General features: G+C 54.7%; 5 protein-coding genes across 5 annotated transcripts; 2 read left to right on the top strand and 3 right to left on the bottom strand.

Annotated features, from left to right (window-relative positions):
• Nucleotides 1-1,214: 1,214 nt before the first annotated feature.
• Nucleotides 1,215-5,203, bottom strand: EV422DRAFT_565221 (uncharacterized protein; the record flags this gene model as incomplete). Its single annotated transcript, XM_053072286.1, has 12 exons — nt 1,215-1,988; nt 2,059-2,286; nt 2,367-2,476; nt 2,548-2,691; nt 2,764-2,904; nt 2,973-3,109; nt 3,180-3,405; nt 3,473-3,644; nt 3,723-4,400; nt 4,461-4,568; nt 4,649-4,833; nt 4,924-5,203. 12 exons carry the CDS (start codon nt 5,201-5,203, stop codon nt 1,215-1,217), a joined length of 3,183 nt encoding a protein of 1,060 aa, XP_052928416.1.
• A 1,648-nt stretch (nt 5,204-6,851) lies between these two features.
• Nucleotides 6,852-8,488, top strand: EV422DRAFT_324051 (mitochondrial carrier domain-containing protein). The gene is made up of 5 exons (XM_053066299.1): nt 6,852-7,051; nt 7,162-7,170; nt 7,255-7,402; nt 7,484-7,656; nt 7,740-8,488. Exons 1-5 carry the CDS (start codon nt 6,956-6,958, stop codon nt 8,367-8,369), a joined length of 1,056 nt encoding a protein of 351 aa, XP_052928415.1. The 5' UTR covers nt 6,852-6,955; the 3' UTR covers nt 8,370-8,488.
• A 615-nt stretch (nt 8,489-9,103) lies between these two features.
• Nucleotides 9,104-10,245, bottom strand: EV422DRAFT_504508 (uncharacterized protein; the record flags this gene model as incomplete). The annotated part of the gene is made up of 5 exons (XM_053068435.1): nt 9,104-9,168; nt 9,253-9,386; nt 9,657-9,939; nt 10,039-10,074; nt 10,155-10,245. 5 exons carry the CDS (start codon nt 10,243-10,245, stop codon nt 9,104-9,106), a joined length of 609 nt encoding a protein of 202 aa, XP_052928414.1.
• A 1,535-nt stretch (nt 10,246-11,780) lies between these two features.
• EV422DRAFT_520404 (uncharacterized protein) lies at nt 11,781-12,812 on the top strand. The gene is made up of 5 exons (XM_053069682.1): nt 11,781-11,874; nt 11,977-12,083; nt 12,361-12,420; nt 12,497-12,572; nt 12,637-12,812. The coding sequence occupies exons 1-5, from the start codon at nt 11,823-11,825 to the stop codon at nt 12,654-12,656; spliced, it is 315 nt and encodes a 104-aa protein (XP_052928413.1). The 5' UTR covers nt 11,781-11,822; the 3' UTR covers nt 12,657-12,812.
• Nucleotides 12,813-16,993, bottom strand: EV422DRAFT_520401 (uncharacterized protein). The gene is made up of 10 exons (XM_053069681.1): nt 16,302-16,993; nt 15,775-16,230; nt 15,580-15,703; nt 15,002-15,511; nt 14,776-14,913; nt 13,847-14,693; nt 13,661-13,775; nt 13,399-13,580; nt 13,110-13,322; nt 12,813-13,015 (listed from the first exon to the last, which is right to left on the bottom strand). The coding sequence occupies exons 1-10, from the start codon at nt 16,598-16,600 to the stop codon at nt 12,834-12,836; spliced, it is 3,066 nt and encodes a 1,021-aa protein (XP_052928412.1). The 5' UTR covers nt 16,601-16,993; the 3' UTR covers nt 12,813-12,833.
• Between the last annotated feature and the right edge of the window lie 32 nt (nt 16,994-17,025).

The raw sequence follows: 17,025 nt of genomic DNA, 5'->3' as shown, positions 1-17,025 counted from the left end.
GTCTCATCTGAACCTGCGAAAACTTCCTGTGACCTCTCGATTTCTCGGCTTGCGGAAGTTTCGTCGGACATCTCGTCGCCTGGATCACTTACGTCGTCGTCCGGGGCGGACACCCCACCAGCCTCCGGCACAGAGACCCCGATCTCCCTCACGCCCGCGAGACCTACGACAACCGCCGGCCCGGAGAGCATCACCACCATCACCAAACCAATTCCCGAACGATACCTCGACCTAATCACCGTGCTGTATGCCCGAGCGCGCGACGGCCAGAAACAACCGCGCCGCAGCCAAGTCGGGGTGGACCTCACCCGCCGCAATCCGATGCTGTTCAAACGCGCCTCAGGGCCCGTCAATTTCTCACAGTATACTAAAGGGGCCGAGGCGCTGGGGTTGGTGGCGTTGGGTGGGGAGTCGGGGGCGGCGTGGATTGCGTTGGGGGCTAACTATGCTTTGTGCGAGGAATTGGCGGGAAATTTGTCGGATCCCTCGTCCGAGCCAGCAGAAACAGTGTCCCGTTCTCAACATGCGGAAACATCGACTGATGGATCGCATCCTGAACCTACGAAAACCTCAGCGACGAATGTACCCGCGGAAACGGCTGCTGATAGTTCGCCCTCTGAGCGGGCAGACGTTCTGGCTGAGGCTTTGCCTTTGCAGCCTGCGGAAACATCGACTGATGGATCGCATCCTGAACGTGCGACGGATGTGCCCGCGGAAACGGCTGCTGATAGTTCGCCCACAGAAGCTCTGGCTGAGGCTTCGCCTTCGCAGCCTGCCGAACCTTCGACCGATGTATCATGTTCTGAATCTGCAGACACCCGGGCGGATGACCCAGCACAACCTGCCGCAGATATTCCCTCCTCCGAGCAGGCAGAAGGTTTGGTCGACACCTCGTCGTTGAAACTGACTCCAGACTCGACTATCGGATCCGCCGACATCCCGCCTATCGAGCCGACGAAAACTTTTGCTCATACCCCTGGCGAAACGCCGGCTTCTTCAGCTGAGACTGCCAAAGCATAGTGATGGGATTCAGATTGAGAGATGTACAGAGTAGAATATAGAGCACGAAATATATTACAAGAGCACTATCTTCGAATAGAACAAGCTCATGGCTCATTGGTCTGTCACCGCATCAGGCATCGAACAGGGTAGAATCCAAAAGCAACCCCGCAATAGCGCACTCTGCCATCCGGCCTATGCCTGTCGCCTTTCTCTCATCCCCCGCCCCTACCCTTCCTCCCCAACGCCGGCGACCCAACCTGCGCCGTATAATCCCATACCCCACTCAAAACCCTGCCAGCGCCCGAAGTCAACACCTCCAAAGTCTTACTCCCGGGCCCAACGAGCCCCAACACGCCCGTATTCGCTCGGGAGGGTGACGTCGGAGTCGAATCATTGGATCTATTCGACGCATTCCCAAACAACTGTTGTCGCGTTGTTCGCGGATCAGGGGACTCTGCCGCAGGACGCGATTGCGGGACGGGCGGGAGGGGTCGTTCAAGGTGGAGCTTTGTATGTTGTTGGTGAGGGCGTGTCCCGGGTGCGTTGATGACGGGTCGAGCGGGGAGCGGGGGGACGGGTTTGGTGTCTGGGATTAGAGAGACGCGGCGGGTGGGGCTTGTTTGTGGGTGGGATGTGGATGGTGCTGTTGGGGTGGTTTGTGACGGTTTGGTAAGTGGTGTGACTGCGGCTGTGCTATATTTCTTGTGAAGGTGAGCGGGAACAGGAAGTAAAGAGAATCGCGGGGGTGCAACGTCCGATAGGGGTATGACGTTATACGAGTCCGCACTGAGTGCCGATGAGGATGAGAGGATCGAGTCGGTTGTGGGCATAGATGCCAGTGGTGGTCGCTTCGGTGCGGATTGGGTGAGCGGTGTGGATTTGTGGGAGATAAGGAAGGCGCCGAAGAGGGTTGAGGTTTTGGTCCAGTAGGATTGGACGTTTTGGGTAAGGGTGGACTCTGTCTCGGCGCGGCTGGTGGGGTGTATCTATTATAGGGGGTTAGCCGGGGTCAATCATCACGGAGTAAACGCTCAACGGCCCAAATGTACTACCCACCTCGCGTAAGCAAATCCCAAGAAGCTTTCGAAGCTCATCGGTTTTTGTCTGATCGGGAGACGGTTGGAACAGGGTTGCGAAATACAGGAGGTCAAACGCAACCTGAAGGAGGGCTTTCCCTTCTGGTATCCGGTCATCGACCGATTCGGACGTGGGAGGATTCAGAATCTTCCCGTAGAGAGCTAGTATTCTCGCGTTCAGAGCCGTCATAAGGCTTTGGAGGCTAGCCTGCGATTCGCAAAAGTTGAAGGCAGTGAGCAACAGCGGCATGCCGCATAGGAAGGGTGTAGGGCGATTTCGGGTTGTACCTTCTCAAGCGTAAACCCCGCAATCCGATTCCATTCCTGACAAAGATCGAAGGTCACTTCCGCGACGTACGACGATGGTTGCACCGGAACAGGGCTAGCACCCGGTTGTCCTGTCGAAACAGAATCTCCATCAGCCACCACCTTCGTATGCTGTTCGTGTAACCCACGCGATGCGACGAACCTTCCCGCCCATCAGCCACCTCCCCGTTCCGCCAATCAACACCCTTCAGCTTCTGCAGAAGTGTCGCATCCAACCGCTCAGCGATCAGATTCATCCACACCGTATGTGCCTCGGTATACACGTCCAGCATTTTATGCTCGAGCGCTATTGGGTCATAGGGATGTCAACACTCAACGACATCCAAACAGGGGGTTTCAAAAGTACACAAGAACTTACCGGACGAATCAGAAGAGTCCATGTGAACAGAGGAAGAGATCTTGCGGGAGTCGTGTTCCAAGACGCTCTCCAGCCGCCGTAATCGCAACGCAACGCTGCGGCCTACGCGACCGATAAAGAGGCAGGTGTCGATTGCTTCCGCTATAACATCAACATCAACCAAAAACCGCGCAAACCGCTTGATGTATGTGTTATTGCTGGGGACATACCTTGTTTAACCGAATCCTCACTGACCGCCTTCGCATCCGCTTCAGCCTGATGCAACAGCGCCAATAGTCCATCCCGATACCTCAACATCGTCTGTCCAAAAATCTTCCGAAATGTTGCCACCAACGCGGTCTTATCCCTGAAAGAGCAGCGCCCGCATCAATCAGTTCACACGGACCACATCCCAATACCAGTCCCGTTTTCCTTACATCCTCGAACGATAATAATCCGCCTCATCAACCGCGACCGGCAACGCATTCCCAAGCAACGGTGCGGTATCGTCTTTCACCTCCCTCATGACGCGTTCGAGCGCGTTGCATAGTTTGGCGGTCGCGGGGGTCTCGGCGCGGTACACGACCGTGCCGCTGTTGTCGAGGTCGATCGTGCCGGCGGACTGGTTTTCGGTGCCCCAGATGTAGTCGCCGATGTTGCGGTCTAGAGGGACGTGGGGTGTTGGTGAGATCACAGATGCGGGGGTGCAGAGAGTAAAGGGAAGGCGTACCTGGCTGGTTAAGCAGAGCGAGAGAGTCCAACTGCCCTTTGAGGAGCTGCTGGGGTTGATTCGCCAACGTTTCCAGAGAATGCTGGATTACAGACGCCGCGCATGCATAGAACGTCTCGCGCACGAGATTCGTCCAGAGGGAGTATGGCTTCGCAAGTAGCTCGCGGCACACCTACGAAAAGTGTGTGATCGTTAATCGGGTGCGCACTTTGGACCGCAACGCTACTAATGATGGGATGTCGCCATTCACCTTCTCCCATGGCTCAGCAACAACCCCAGCCGAATTCGTCAAGGACGCATTCGATGAACCATCCGTGCCTCGCTCCATCTGAACCGCAAACTCCAGAACCTCCTTCCAAACCGCAGCGAGGGCAGCCCCCTTCTCGACACGTTCCAGGCAGTGTTTCAGCTGTTCCCGGACCGTCTGTCCAATCTCATGCAGCCACGTGTCGACGTTGCCGCGGATAACTTCCCGGCTCGCTGAGGAAGGGTGTACTTTTAGTTTCGGGCGGTGGCATTGGATCGCGGGTGGGAGATGCCGGTATATTATGTGCAGGTTTGTTTTCGTGGAGTAGAGATTGAGAATTGAGGGAGTGGCTTCGGATGTAGGTGCCGACGGTACATGCGTCGCTCCTTCCGCATTTTGCGGGTGCGAGTCGGATGTCATGACGAGGGAAGTCAAGATCGCCGTCAAACGTGACGGATCCGATGGCGACGCGGGGAGGAAGATGGACATGACGTCCTCCAGAGTCTTTCGAAGCAGTTCCAGCACCTGGCGGATATGTGCGGCTAGAGAATTTGGGTCGGATGGTGGGTTGCGCATTACGTCGATGACGGCGATCTTGCGCATCGACAGGAACTTCAGGAGTGCGTCTTCTTGCGAGATGCTCGTTAGGAGGATGATGGCCGCTAGGGTATCCGCGACTTTCTAGAAAAGGAGTCAGCTCTCCACTCCATTATTATGACAAGGCCTCAATGCTCTTGATACCTGATGCGCCTCGGAAGTCGAAAGAAGGTTTCGCGTGGATCTTTCAACAATCTGTGGTTGAAAGTGCTGTACGGCGTTCCATTGCCGCTTGATGACCGGAAATGAGGACTATGGAATCCATGGTAGAACAGCGTCAACGATCTGGCTATCCTCATCTCATCAACAACTCCACCAGTCAGGGTACCAACCGACGGCTTAATTGACCAAGATTCTGGAACTGTCTGCAAGTTCTCGTACACTTCCTGGGATACGAGATAGAGACGACTCGCTTTCAGGAAAGAATGGCACTCCATAGCATGCCATATCTGCTCTGGTGTGTCCGCGAGGATCTTGATCTGGGCGGCTAAGCCGTACATGACCTTTTTCCTTTGCTCTGTGGGTCGTAAATTCAATTGCATCAGCCATAGGCGTCGATGTGAACGAGAAAACATTGCGCGACAGGCATCATGGCCGCACATCTCACCGGTGCTGAGCTTTCTGTCCCTCTGATGCTTCGTCGCCTCTTCCTTCCTCCACGCGTTGGAATCGCAGGCCCGTTGCACATCAAGCAACGTTTCGCTGACCGATGCAGCTGATTCGTGCATAGTTCTGATGGCATCGGCAGCATCAATGAGATCTCGATAGCGCTCTCCAACCATCACGCGAAGATCCTGCTTCTTCCGCTCGATGTCTGCAGTGGTCCGCGACAAGATCGTTCGAACCTCCACCACCGAATGCTGTTGAAACAGGGCGTCTGGCTCCATGGTCGCGAGAATTGAAGGCTCTGAGGCCCGCCTCAGGCCAGTTATGACCGACGTGCTTGATGTTTGTCGTTGTGGAAGCATGGAGTTGAGAGCAAACGAGTTTCTGTGGGAAGGTAACGCTGGGAAGGACGAGTCTCGCCTGGATGGCAGCATTCCGGACTCCCTTCGTAGTGGGCCGGGATTGGCCACCGACTCTCGCCGCGACATGGCTAGTTCTCACTACTGGCCCGTCCTCTCCGGGGAACCGTTCTGTTCTACCAGCTCCTCTCCGGTCAAAATATCGTTCCTACTATAAGGCCCCACTTATGTCACCTCTCGGGTCGTAGCGGCAAAGTGATCTTGGAGGTCGTTAGCTCGACATCTGGTGGCGCTCCTTCGCTCGTATACCCTCACAACTAAGCTCCAGATACGCAGCCCGTTCAGCTTGCAACGCAACCTTCCTTCCTGCTGTGTTTCTCGTCCAGGAAGAGGCGTTATCCGACTTGAAAGCACACCTGGGTTGAATGTCTGAACGAAGGGTACATGTAGAGAAGGGATCGAATAAACTCATAAAACGACACGTGACCGGCGTCCCAGTACTTTCTGGTTTTCCATCTCTTCGACGAGCCTCCCTCTGATGCTAAGGGCAAAAATTCGCCTCCGGCTATGTTACCCATCGCCTTTACTGGTTCCGTTTCACCGGAATCACCCTCGTCGCCAGGCGCTTGCAGGTCCCAGCCGAGAGCACATCAACTCTTTGCAAAATGCACGATCAATCTGACCAACGGGCCCGAATGAGACACATGGAAGTATTGCTGCTTGGCGGAAGGGGGATAGATGACTTCCTTGGCGTCACGAACGGGAACATTTTGCGGCGATGGACGACGACGACGCAAAGGAGATCAAGAGTCTCTTTTCCGCTGTTTCGATACGATGTTCCCAGATCCGCGTGTAATCGTGTAATCCACAACAATCTACCACGATTTGATGAGCTCAATCGTTTTGCTCTTCCGCAGTCAGTTGGCGCTTGAAGTACTTACCTTCCGCATACGTTCCTCGAGACAAGCCTGTGTACCAAGCTCCGCGAATCATGCGAAAGAAATCAAGCATGCTATCCACAACGGGACCGGTCTTTTTGGGTGTGGGTAGCATGCTTGATTTCGTTCGCCCGAAGTCTGCCTGCATAGCTTCCGTGCTAAAACGTCCGAGGAAGCACCATATTTGGGGACTCGGTAAAGCGCGAAATACGCTGCAGCAGTGATGTTGTCTCGGGCTTTACGTAGTTCAGCGGAGATATGTTTGAGCACCGCGCCAATCCACAGTGCTCAGATGCACTGGCTTCACATCGAGTTCACGAACCTGGCGGTGCTTGCTCCTACCTACGTATTTGATGGCAGGGACGCTTGATTTGCTTTCGCGGGGTTGTCCCGTTGACGAGGCTATGATCTGCAGATGTGTTTTTGTTTTCCTTGCTTCGCTGCCTATTCCCATCTGTCCACTTGACGATGAAGTCTTCTTGCAATATTCTATACATGTCGCCCAGTTGAATAAATGTACTTGTTGACGTTATCCATCCTCGTATCCCGTTGAGGCCCTTCGTCTGCGATTCCCATTCACGTCGCGTTCGACATCCCCACGGCCAAGTCACAACACTCGTGAGCTCGTCCTGGTCCCCAAGGCGACAAAATACCAGGACGGGCGCACGGCTAACTTAAGAACCGCATCTCTCCGCCAGAATCCAAAAAGGCGCCCTCCTCGCAAACCCAAAAAAAGATGTCCGAAGGAACGGCCAGCACCCCCTTCTGGGTCACAATAGTAGCCTCTGCCATCGCCGCTGTCATAGCCCGTGGCAGCACACATCCTCTGGACGTAAGTTACCACTATCCGTCCCTTCCTTGCGGGGGGCACCTTTGAATTCAGAAGTGGATCTCTAAAGCGTGACCCTCTTCAAGTGCGCTCACCGGCCGCACTTCACATAGACTTTGAAGGTACAGCCCGGATTTATGCCACGAGGATATTGGGATGGGAACGGGAGTTGATTGGAAGTTACCTTGTCTCGCGCACGACAAAAGGTCCGACTGCAGACAGCAATAGCGCCGCCACATAGCTCGACATCCACCCGACATGCGCACAGCGACGCGACGGGTCTGTACGGGTTGTCAGCCTGGGGCGGGTTCTGGTTCATAGTCCGGAACGAAGGGATAGGGTCGCTGTATAAGGGTAAGAGCGAGAAGGGACCTCTCATCCCCCAATCGAACTGTTTGTTTTTGTTTTCCACGCTCATCTGTGATGTGGACGCAGGCTTCAGCACCGGGTTGATCTTCGCCGTTCCAGCGATCATAACATACCTGTCCACGTACGAATGGACAAAGACGCATCTTGGGTTCGTCGGCGATCCTGCCACTAGTAGCATTATCCATCTGCTGGCTGGAGCGCTTGCGGAGTTGCTCAGCAATGTCTTTTGGTGTCCAATGGTGAGGAGGTCGACCGATGAAGACGGGCGGCGTCGTTTCTGTTGGGCCCTACTCACCCACCGCACCCTTTTCATCCTCCGCAGGAAGTGATCAAGAGCAGGCAGCAAGCCCAAGTAGGCAGCGGCCACATGCCTACAAAGCTAAACGCCCACCCTAGCATGGAAAACCTCTCCAACATCGACGACGACGCCGATATCCCCCTTCACACTCTAACCGACGACTTCGACTCCCCAATCCCCCAGTCCCCAACCACAGGTCCCACAGCACCATCAACATTCACCCTCATCCTCTCCCTGTACGCCCGCCAAGGCCTCCCCGGCTTCTTCGTCGGCTTCTGGCTCGGCATCCTCGTCTACCTCCCCTACTCCATCCTCTACTTCATCCTCTACGAACAACTCAAACTCCTCGCTTCCCACAACACCCCCTCGCTTATCCCCCAACTCTCCGGGTGGGCCATCATCCTCTGCTCCGGTGTGGCGGGGAGTATAGCTGCCGCGGTGACGAACCCGTTGGAGGTGCCGAAGGTGGCGTATCAGGTGGATGAAGGGAGGAGGGAGACGTTTTGGGCCATTGTGAAGGGGTTGTGGAGGAGGGAGGGGTGGAGGGGCTTTTGGAGGGGGGTTGGGGCGAGGGTGGCGTGGATGGGGCCGACGCATGTGGTGCAGTTTTGGGTTTATGAGAGTTTTAGGGGGTGGTTGACACCGAAGGCGTGATGGGAGGTTCCAACTTGCATGGCGGGATGACATCTCGCGTCACACGTGAGATTAAGGAGCTTCAAACGGCAGGTCTTCTTGGGAATCTTCAGTGCACGAGGTCGTTGATTGTTGCAGACATATATAGGAACCATCCCAGAATTCCTCAGACCCCGCTGCTATCGGTCTCAACCCGCGCTCCGTCCTCCGCCTACGCACTACACTAGACATAGAGGACTCTATATCCGATTTCAGCGGTCTAGATATAGATGCAATCATACCAGCCTCCAAACTGTCTGATCTTCACATATGCTCTTCTACGCCCCACATAACGTTCCCCGCTCCTCAACCAACTCCCTACAACTTCGACAACCCAACAACACTCAAAGTAGCCCCACCATCGATCGGAATCACTGCGCCGGTGATATGCGCCGACGCCCTGCTGCACAAAAACAACGCGAGACCGGCCATATCTTCCGTTGTCCCAATCCTCCCTAAAAAGATGCATAGATCGATCAGTCACATATCATGGGAACGAGGGGTGATGGGGATGGGATGGGAGGGGCGACGGATGATTTTACCGAGGGGTTGCACGCCTTCGAGGAGATCTTTCCCATGCTCGATGCCGAACTTTGTCATGCGGGAGGGGAAGACGCCGGGGGCTATTGCGTTTATTGTTATTTTGTGGCTGGGACATCAGAATCAAAATTTGTTAGATGAAATGTGAGGGGGAGGGTGGAGGCGTGGGGGGTGGCTTACCGAGCAAGAGGCAACGCGAGGACGCGGGTGAGGTGGTTTACGGCGGCTTTCGACGTCGCATCTGATCACAACCCCGGCATTCACATCTCCATCAGCACACACACTCCATATAGAAAACCCAACGAAATGAAAAGGGGCAACTCACAAGAATAGGTCCCCTTCCCATCCCCGGACAACGGATCCTCCGCGGTACACGCAGATCCAGCCACGGACGAGATGTTGATCACGCGCGACGGGTCCAGGGAGCCGCGGGAGCCGGCTTCCAGGAGCGGCAGGAGTCTGGGGAATGTGGGAAAGTGGATTAGGAAGAGGTGACGATTGCGTTGTGTCGCGAGTGTGAGGAACGATGAATGGATGGACCGACATTCCTGCTCGCTACGCTCGCGACGAGGATGTTGGGCAGGAGATGAACGACCTCGGCTCACTGACTCTCGCCATCCTCAAGCATTCTTGCGCCTTCGGCCCAGTCCTCAAGCGTTCTTGCGCCTCCGGCGCAATGGGGCTCGCTGTCGCTCGCATTCTCCTGGCATTCGCTCGAGATTTACTCACTCAGTTGTGGTATAAAACAAACTCTTAACATTCAGCGCCATCAACCGATCCCACCCATTGATTTCATCAAAGTCTTGCAAGGGCGAACCCCACGCCATGCCCGCATTATTAACCAACACATGGATCCCATTCTTTTCCTTCTCAGCAATCTGAGCCGCGAGTGCTTTGGACTGAGCTTTGGTGCCTAGGTCCGCTTGGAGAGCGATGCAGGTGCCTGGCCCCATACGGGTGAGTTCGGCGGCTGTTTCGTCGACTACGGCTTTTTTGCGGGATGCTATGTAGACTGTGTGGGGAGAAGGGTGCCTTTAGGGTTTGGAGAGAATGGGTGGGGATAGCGAGGCGAAATATGAAGGGAGTGGTGAGGGTGAGGGGTATGCTTTACCTTTGGCGCCGTTCTGGACGAGCGCCGCAGCGATCACTGCATGAGGGAGACGAGAAATGCCGTGAGCTTTCGAGTGCACCCCAGCAATAACGACGAGGGCATTTCCCAATACTCACTCTTCCCGATACCTGTGCCACCACCGGTCACGACGGCGACCTTGCCTTTCACGCTGAAGAGGGCCGGGAGGGAGAGGTCTGGAGCTGACATGATGCTTTACGGTTTTTGTGAATTAACAGAGACGTAAGGTCTTGTGGAGGGCTTTGAGCGGAGGAGCGTAGACGGAGGGGGGCGTGGAAGTGGGGGCCGTCTTTAAGGAGTGCTATGGTGGAGTCTCCACTGCTCAGCTTGAGGAGTGGTTTGCGAGTGTTGGAGTACAGAGTAGAGGAGGTCGGATGCTACCGCGGCAAAAGCACCCCTCCGCCTTGCCCGTCGCCGCCCATGTGTCATCAGCGAGAGGACGCGTCCGTCTTCCTTTCGCCAGTGTCGCACTCCCTCATACATACAGGACACAGGTTGCCTCACGACCACCCAAAAGGAGCAGGGAGAAGGTTCCGAAGCCCCGGAGTCCTCGACGACTCGGACGAGTTTCGGTCTCCCGACAAGCCTTTGCACAGAGCAAGCCTTTGCACGGTATGCACGGGGTAGAGCAAGCCTTTGCACAGAGGTATGCAGAAGCTCTCTTGAGCGAACAAGCTCTTGCACTACAATACACAAGTGCGCACCTGCCGGTGGTTTACCTGCCGGCGGTCACTTGCAGGCGGACGCAGCCACAGCCGCTCGATCTCACTTGGTCCGGCTGGCAGTTCACCTGCATGTGCCAGCGATTCACCCGGCAGTGCAGGAGGGAGGAGAAGGAGAAGATGGATTTGGACTGTGTGGTCGAAGGGTTCAAAGGAGACGAGCGAGGGGATCTTGCTTTACAGCGATGAAACGGCAATAGAGAACATCATCTGCAACCAAACTTTAACCATTCGGAGGTTTCTTCGACGAGGGTCCGGCCACATTCGAAAGAACAGCGCATGAAGAACGACTGCACGGAGCCCTGTGCAGCCGGTTCGAGTACAGCATTGTGACCACCATTTTCCGAGCAGTTTTACAGCAGCTAGATTGCTTCGCACCCGCCCCTCCAACCAGCATCAATCGTCCCGCAAACAACAACCGTGCCCGTTCCCCCCACGGTCACGCTAACGGTAGCTCCCTCGGCACTTCTGCAGGAGCTAGCGCTAGCGCGACCGTGGGCACGAGACCATCCTCCACCCGAACAGCGAGATCCGATTTCCGATTAGCGCGAACAGATCCGGTCGCTCGATGTTGTGATTGGCGGACCCCAAAATCTTCCTCGAGGCGTGTGCAGCGGGGCTACCGGCGGGGTCCATGCAGATGCATTCAGTGATTTACAGTACTGATGGATGGTTGTAGGACGCTCTGCGGCAAAGGAAGCGGAAACGGTAACGCTGATGCTGAAGGGAAACATCAATAAAGCGCAACTTCCGTTCGCAGTCGTCGTCAATCCCGTACCTTCATCAAAGAGCCGGTTGGCCCATGATTTCCCCACATGGTGCGGGCGAGAGTAAATGAAGCCCGTGGAGCTGCAAAAGATCGGACAGTTGTAAACTTCGAGTTGTCCTTGAAGTTGATGTGAAATGTGAGCTCGTTCGACAGCAAGAACGGCTCTGAACAGCACGTGACCGACACGCAGATTTAAATGCCTTGTCCATCCATACTTGCTTCCATGACGAACCCGTTTACTTCTCCAACCCACAATCCCGCCACAAAGCACAAATATGGGAGGAGGAGGAAAATACCCATACCCCAAGTGGGTCTGGTCATACTATGGTGAGTGCTCACATCAGTGCCTTGTCATCAGTTTGCCGAGCGGTGGCGGACTTTCGCTTTTTGGCGGGTCGAAATCATGCTGACAACCGTCGTAATCGATAGGTGGTTGGTGGCCGGCACCAAAGAATGCCGCCACAAATACCATCATAACGGGAGTCGGCATCCTTGGTCTTACCGCTCTGGCATTCAACTTCTCGGCAAAGCATGAGGTGAATATCTGGGCTTGGAAAGTGATCAAAACTGGAGGAGTTGAAGGATAGTCCGCGATAGCAGACCGCGTGCGAATCGGTGGTGTGGGAAGTGGCGGTGTGGGAGGTGCAGCGTCCGAAGAATGACGGTTACAATCGACGAGTTCAGTAGTCTCGAAAACGGTCGCGGAGAGAGGAGATTTCGCGGAGAGAGGAGATTCGATGAACCGATTGGGGCGCGGTTGCTGTGGAAGTCGGGGAAAGTCATGCCGCAGATTCTGAGCACCGCAAATTACAGGTTAGGCATAGATACCCCGATCGCTGGATCCCATCCATGCTATGGGCCAGGGAGTTTCACGTAAGTTCTTCGTTATCCCGTAATCTAGCACCTTGTCTTGTATAACCTGACTGTGATTTATTGTTCCCGTCGACAGGACCCAGCCTCGCAAAAGATGTGGAAGGAACAGTTAGCCAAGGAAGGACGGGAGTGGATCGAGCCTATCCCCGATTGTGAGTGCTCTTTTCTGAATTCTCAACCAACGATGTTTGCAAGGCCAACATCTCGGTTTCATAGGGTGGCCTTTCAAGAAGTGATTGAGTTCCACGAATGCTTTGGTGGCCTACCGAACCTTTGTATAGAGATGATGTTTGCTGGAAATGAAATCAAGGAATCTTCACAAAAAAACCCCTCCTGACAACGATGCGAGGCAGAAGTTTGTGGCATTGCGTGAACGGTTGACAATAAGTATATCCAAAAATGAAACAGCCGTATCAGAAAGTGCAGTGCTTCCTCAAAACTATCTCCGCCAGACCCGGAGACCCGCTACTAATATAGATCAAGGACAGGTTGTACGCCGCTTCGCCTTTGAGATCCTGCTCGTCCTCTGTCAGTTTGCCCTTCCGTGAGGCTTCCAGGATTTTTTCGTAGTACGGGATGGCGAGATTGTTCAGACCTGGTAATAAGTTGGGGGAAGGTGATTCGAGTAATTCGATGAGCGGCGATGGGCGGGCACCAACTCGAAAAGACGGGGGATGTGACAAACGTACCAACATGATGAAACGCCCTAGCGACATTGAAATTCGCCTCGACGTTCTCCCCGCGCAGTTGATGATACCGCATCACGAACGTGAACCCCTGCATCATATGCATGTGTCGATTATCGCTTTTGCGCTGCATTCCGCGCTGGATATGGGCCAGCCCTAGTGAGAAGTTAATGAGTGGGTCGTTGGGGCAGAGGTGGTAGGCTTTGACGTAGAAGGCTTGGGAAGGGATCGTAATGAGCCAATCAGGAACCATGTCATTAAATGACTGCAAAGTGGCCGAGTTGATCCGTACCGATTGCAGCCAAATAACTCCGTCCAGCCTGCAGCAGATGGCCATAAGTCGTCAACAGCAACGCGTTCCTGTTTTCCGGTGCATAGGGTTGTGTTTTCGCTCCTTTGTCCATGGCTTTGAGTTGTCGCATGAAGTATTTGACGCTGCTGTTCATGCCGTAGCATTGGACTGCTTCGGAACCACTAAAATAAATAAAAAACGAGGAAGCGCGTCAACCTTGACGATGGGGCGGTTCCAAATTCTGAGGGACACTAGCACATACCCTGCATGCATCGCACTATATATCCGATACACATCATTCGGATACCCCGATGTTTGACAAAACCACCGGCATTGGTCTGTTACGTGGACGGCGTTTCCTCCGTAGATGGCCACCGCTATCGAAAAACGACCGTTATTGTCCCGCTTCCGCCAATCACCCTCAACCAGATCGAACGACGGAGCTTACATATCATATGCAACCGTAATCGAATCTTCCTCAGCTCATCGTGGTAGAAGACATTGGCGTCGAACGCCGACATGAGCGTTGATTGCGCTTCCTCTTCTTTTCCGTCCATGACTGCAGCGTATGCGTACTTCACAAACAGATCATACCACTGATCGAACTTCAGTCCCAGAAACTCATTCAAATTGACTGGTAGCTGATCTTGGCGAGCCGATTTCGTCATTCCCGGCCGTAACCGGTCACTCATCTCCTGTATCTCATGCTGCACGCCGCCCTTGCGGGTCTTCAGGCGTGGATTTAGACCGCGGTACTTCTGTGCCCGATTCGTAGGGTAGAACGCTTTCGTGTTCTGGAAGGACGTGATCAAGGTTCGGGCTGTTCTCAGAAAGTCCGTCCTGGAGACTTTCTCCTTGATGTTCACCCAAAGCGTCATAACCCTCTCGTACGTCACCAACGCCTCCCTCCTCCTCGCGGCCTCCATCGCATCCTTCGTCGCTTGATCCTGCACCACGTTCCGCTGCTTCTCCATGATAAATGCCACCACCGCTTCCGATCCACTCTGCGTCGGTGTGCCGTCCGAGTGTCTGCCATCGACTTCTTTCCCCTGCGCCGCGGTATCGCCGCCTTGATCCCGCACAGCCGCTCGGGACTCGGCATCGACTTCCGCGATGAGTCTCAGTGCTCTGTCTTCGTCACCGAGCTCTTCGCAGACCTGGGCCAATGCTAGTTTGACATCGAAATCGTCCGGGTTGGCGTCGAGGACGGCTTCGTAGAGCTCGCTGGCGATTTCGAAGTTGCCCAGGTGGTGGTAGCAGTAGCCCATTTTGCTCCAGATTATGGCTGAGTCGGTCTGGGAGGGGAGTAAGGTAAGCAGCGTACCACGTCGCTGGTATCACCCGAATGTGACGGAATCATGAGTGCCTGATGCTTACCGATGGATTATCCCGTAACACTTCGAATACGGTCAGGGCGACCGAAAACATGCGTTTCCCCATGTATGCCTCAGCGACCTCAAAGTACAGTTCGGCGAAGTCATTCACCGGGCGCGCATATAACTTGGCGAAGTGCATCTGTGAAAAGCCCCAAGGGTAAACCTCAACTCTCCATGCATAGCGAACTCCAACTTTTTTCGGTCACACTATATCCCTGGTTCATTACCTTTGCAATCTCAGGCTGATCCAGCCAAATCCGGCATATCCCCAACTTCACTTGCAGCTGGATAGGCAGCTCCCTACTCTCCGGCACCTCATCCTCCGTATACTCCCGATCATCATCATGCTCATCCCAATGGCGCTCCTCCGTTCTCCCCTGAATCCTCCGTAAGCCCTGCTTGATTGTCACTAGCGTCTTCTCATAATCCCCTATCTCCATATACAACTCCGCCAGCATATTGAGCTCCTCATATCCAATACGGGTCTTCGTGGTGACCTTAACGCCCATGCTGACGTCAGCGAGGACTTGCTCGTCGTCGTCGTCGGCCTCTTCATCGTCGCCTGCATCGGGGGATGAGACTTGGATGGGATGGGTCTCGTCGGCTTTAAAGGCGGCCTCGAAGAGGGGGATGGCGCGGCCGGCGTCGTTCAGTTCGACGTAGATTTTGCAGAGCTCTTTTACGGCGGGCATGTTGTGGGGGATGATTTCGAGGAGGGCTTCTAAGTCGGTTATTGCCTGTGAATCGGGGGTGTCAGCGCCTTAGCGATAAAGGCGGTACGAGAGCAAGCCCTCCTGTGTCGTACCTTCTGCATCATTCCTCTCTCATGATAGATCGCCGCACGATCCCATAAAGCATCGACGTTCTCGGGATCCGCAGAGATTGCATGGTTGAAGCAATATAGAGCTTGATCATTCTGCCCAAATTTCCTGGTGTTTGGCCGCTATCAGCATCGCGCACTCCATACGTTTGACACTTCAGCTTGCGCAGACGCACGCACCTCGACATGGCCCCCAACCGAGTCCACAAATCCGTATCCTTAGGCGAAAGATGAGCCGCCATCATATACGTGCGCATTGCCTTGACCGTATCCCCTAACTCATCATGGATCATCGCCAGCGTAACCCACGCCTGATACGCGTTCGGCGCTCCCTGTATAACTTCATGCAGCAGCTTGACAGCAGTCGCGTACTCTCCCCGCATGTACGCCAGATTCGCCTGCCCGACAATCTCGGCCTGCTCGTCCGTCAACTCCTGCTTATCGCTGCTTTTGACCCGTCTACCGCGTTTTTTCCCACGGCCGCGGCCGCTGCTTTGCGTGGGCTCGTCGCCCCAGCCTTCAAAGCCGGCGGACTCTTCGATCTCGCGGATGGCTTCTTCGTCTTCCTCCCAGAGGAAGTCTCTGCTTCCTTGGGTATCTAGGCCAGCGTCGGCGGTCGCTTGGTCGAGCTGTAGCCTGCACAGTTACAAAATGGTTCGTTTTTTGATCAACCGGCACAGGAAACGACCGATCCATGTCCTCCTTACCCAACATCATCTGGGACGTCCTCCACGACTGCGTTTTGATCGTGCTGTGCGTGCGTCTCCGCCGTGTCTATGGCCATACCCTCGTCAAACTCATGGTCATAGTCTTCGCCTTCCTCATCCTCCGCCTCGCCCTGCGCGTCCATGTCATCCCAGGATCCAAAGAAGTCGGGGTCGCCGATAGCCGGTACATCGTTGGAGGCTGTGAAAGCATTATTGGCAGCCGCTGCCGGTCGAGACGAGGCTACAGGTGCATTGAGAATGTCGAGGAAAGACTGCTCGTCGCCTTCGTGGCCGTCCATTTTCTGGGCGCGAGGCCGTCGGCTTCTGGTTTATCGACCGTAACTCTCCGTTCTGGCGAGGATCACCTCCGACAGCTATATGGACCTCCAAGTCTGATGCCTGTCTGCAACTGAGAGGTTTCGTCAAGTAGGGTTGGATAAGGCACAAGTGTGGCTTTCTCAGGCGCTTTCCGACAAGGAAGGTATCGAATAGGGGAACCACAGGGGGAAGCAACGCCATACATTCAATGCTTGCGCTGGCCTTACGGAGCACTGCTTCTAAATAGGCCACCTTCTACCGCCAGCGGGGTGGATAAGGGAACGGTAACATTGAGGTGACGCTTGTTTCTTTCTACGCGTCGGCCACCGCTCTTAATTATAAAGAGTCCGTGATGGCATGCACGACGGGACGTATGCAGGGACGTATGAACGCAACGCAAACATAT

Source organism: Fimicolochytrium jonesii, assembly GCF_025526975.1.
Source record: "Fimicolochytrium jonesii strain JEL569 chromosome Unknown EV422scaffold_4, whole genome shotgun sequence".
In the NCBI taxonomy this organism is placed as follows: Eukaryota; Fungi; Chytridiomycota; class Chytridiomycetes; order Spizellomycetales; family Powellomycetaceae; genus Fimicolochytrium; species Fimicolochytrium jonesii.
This window is presented reverse-complemented; position numbering and strand designations above follow the sequence as displayed.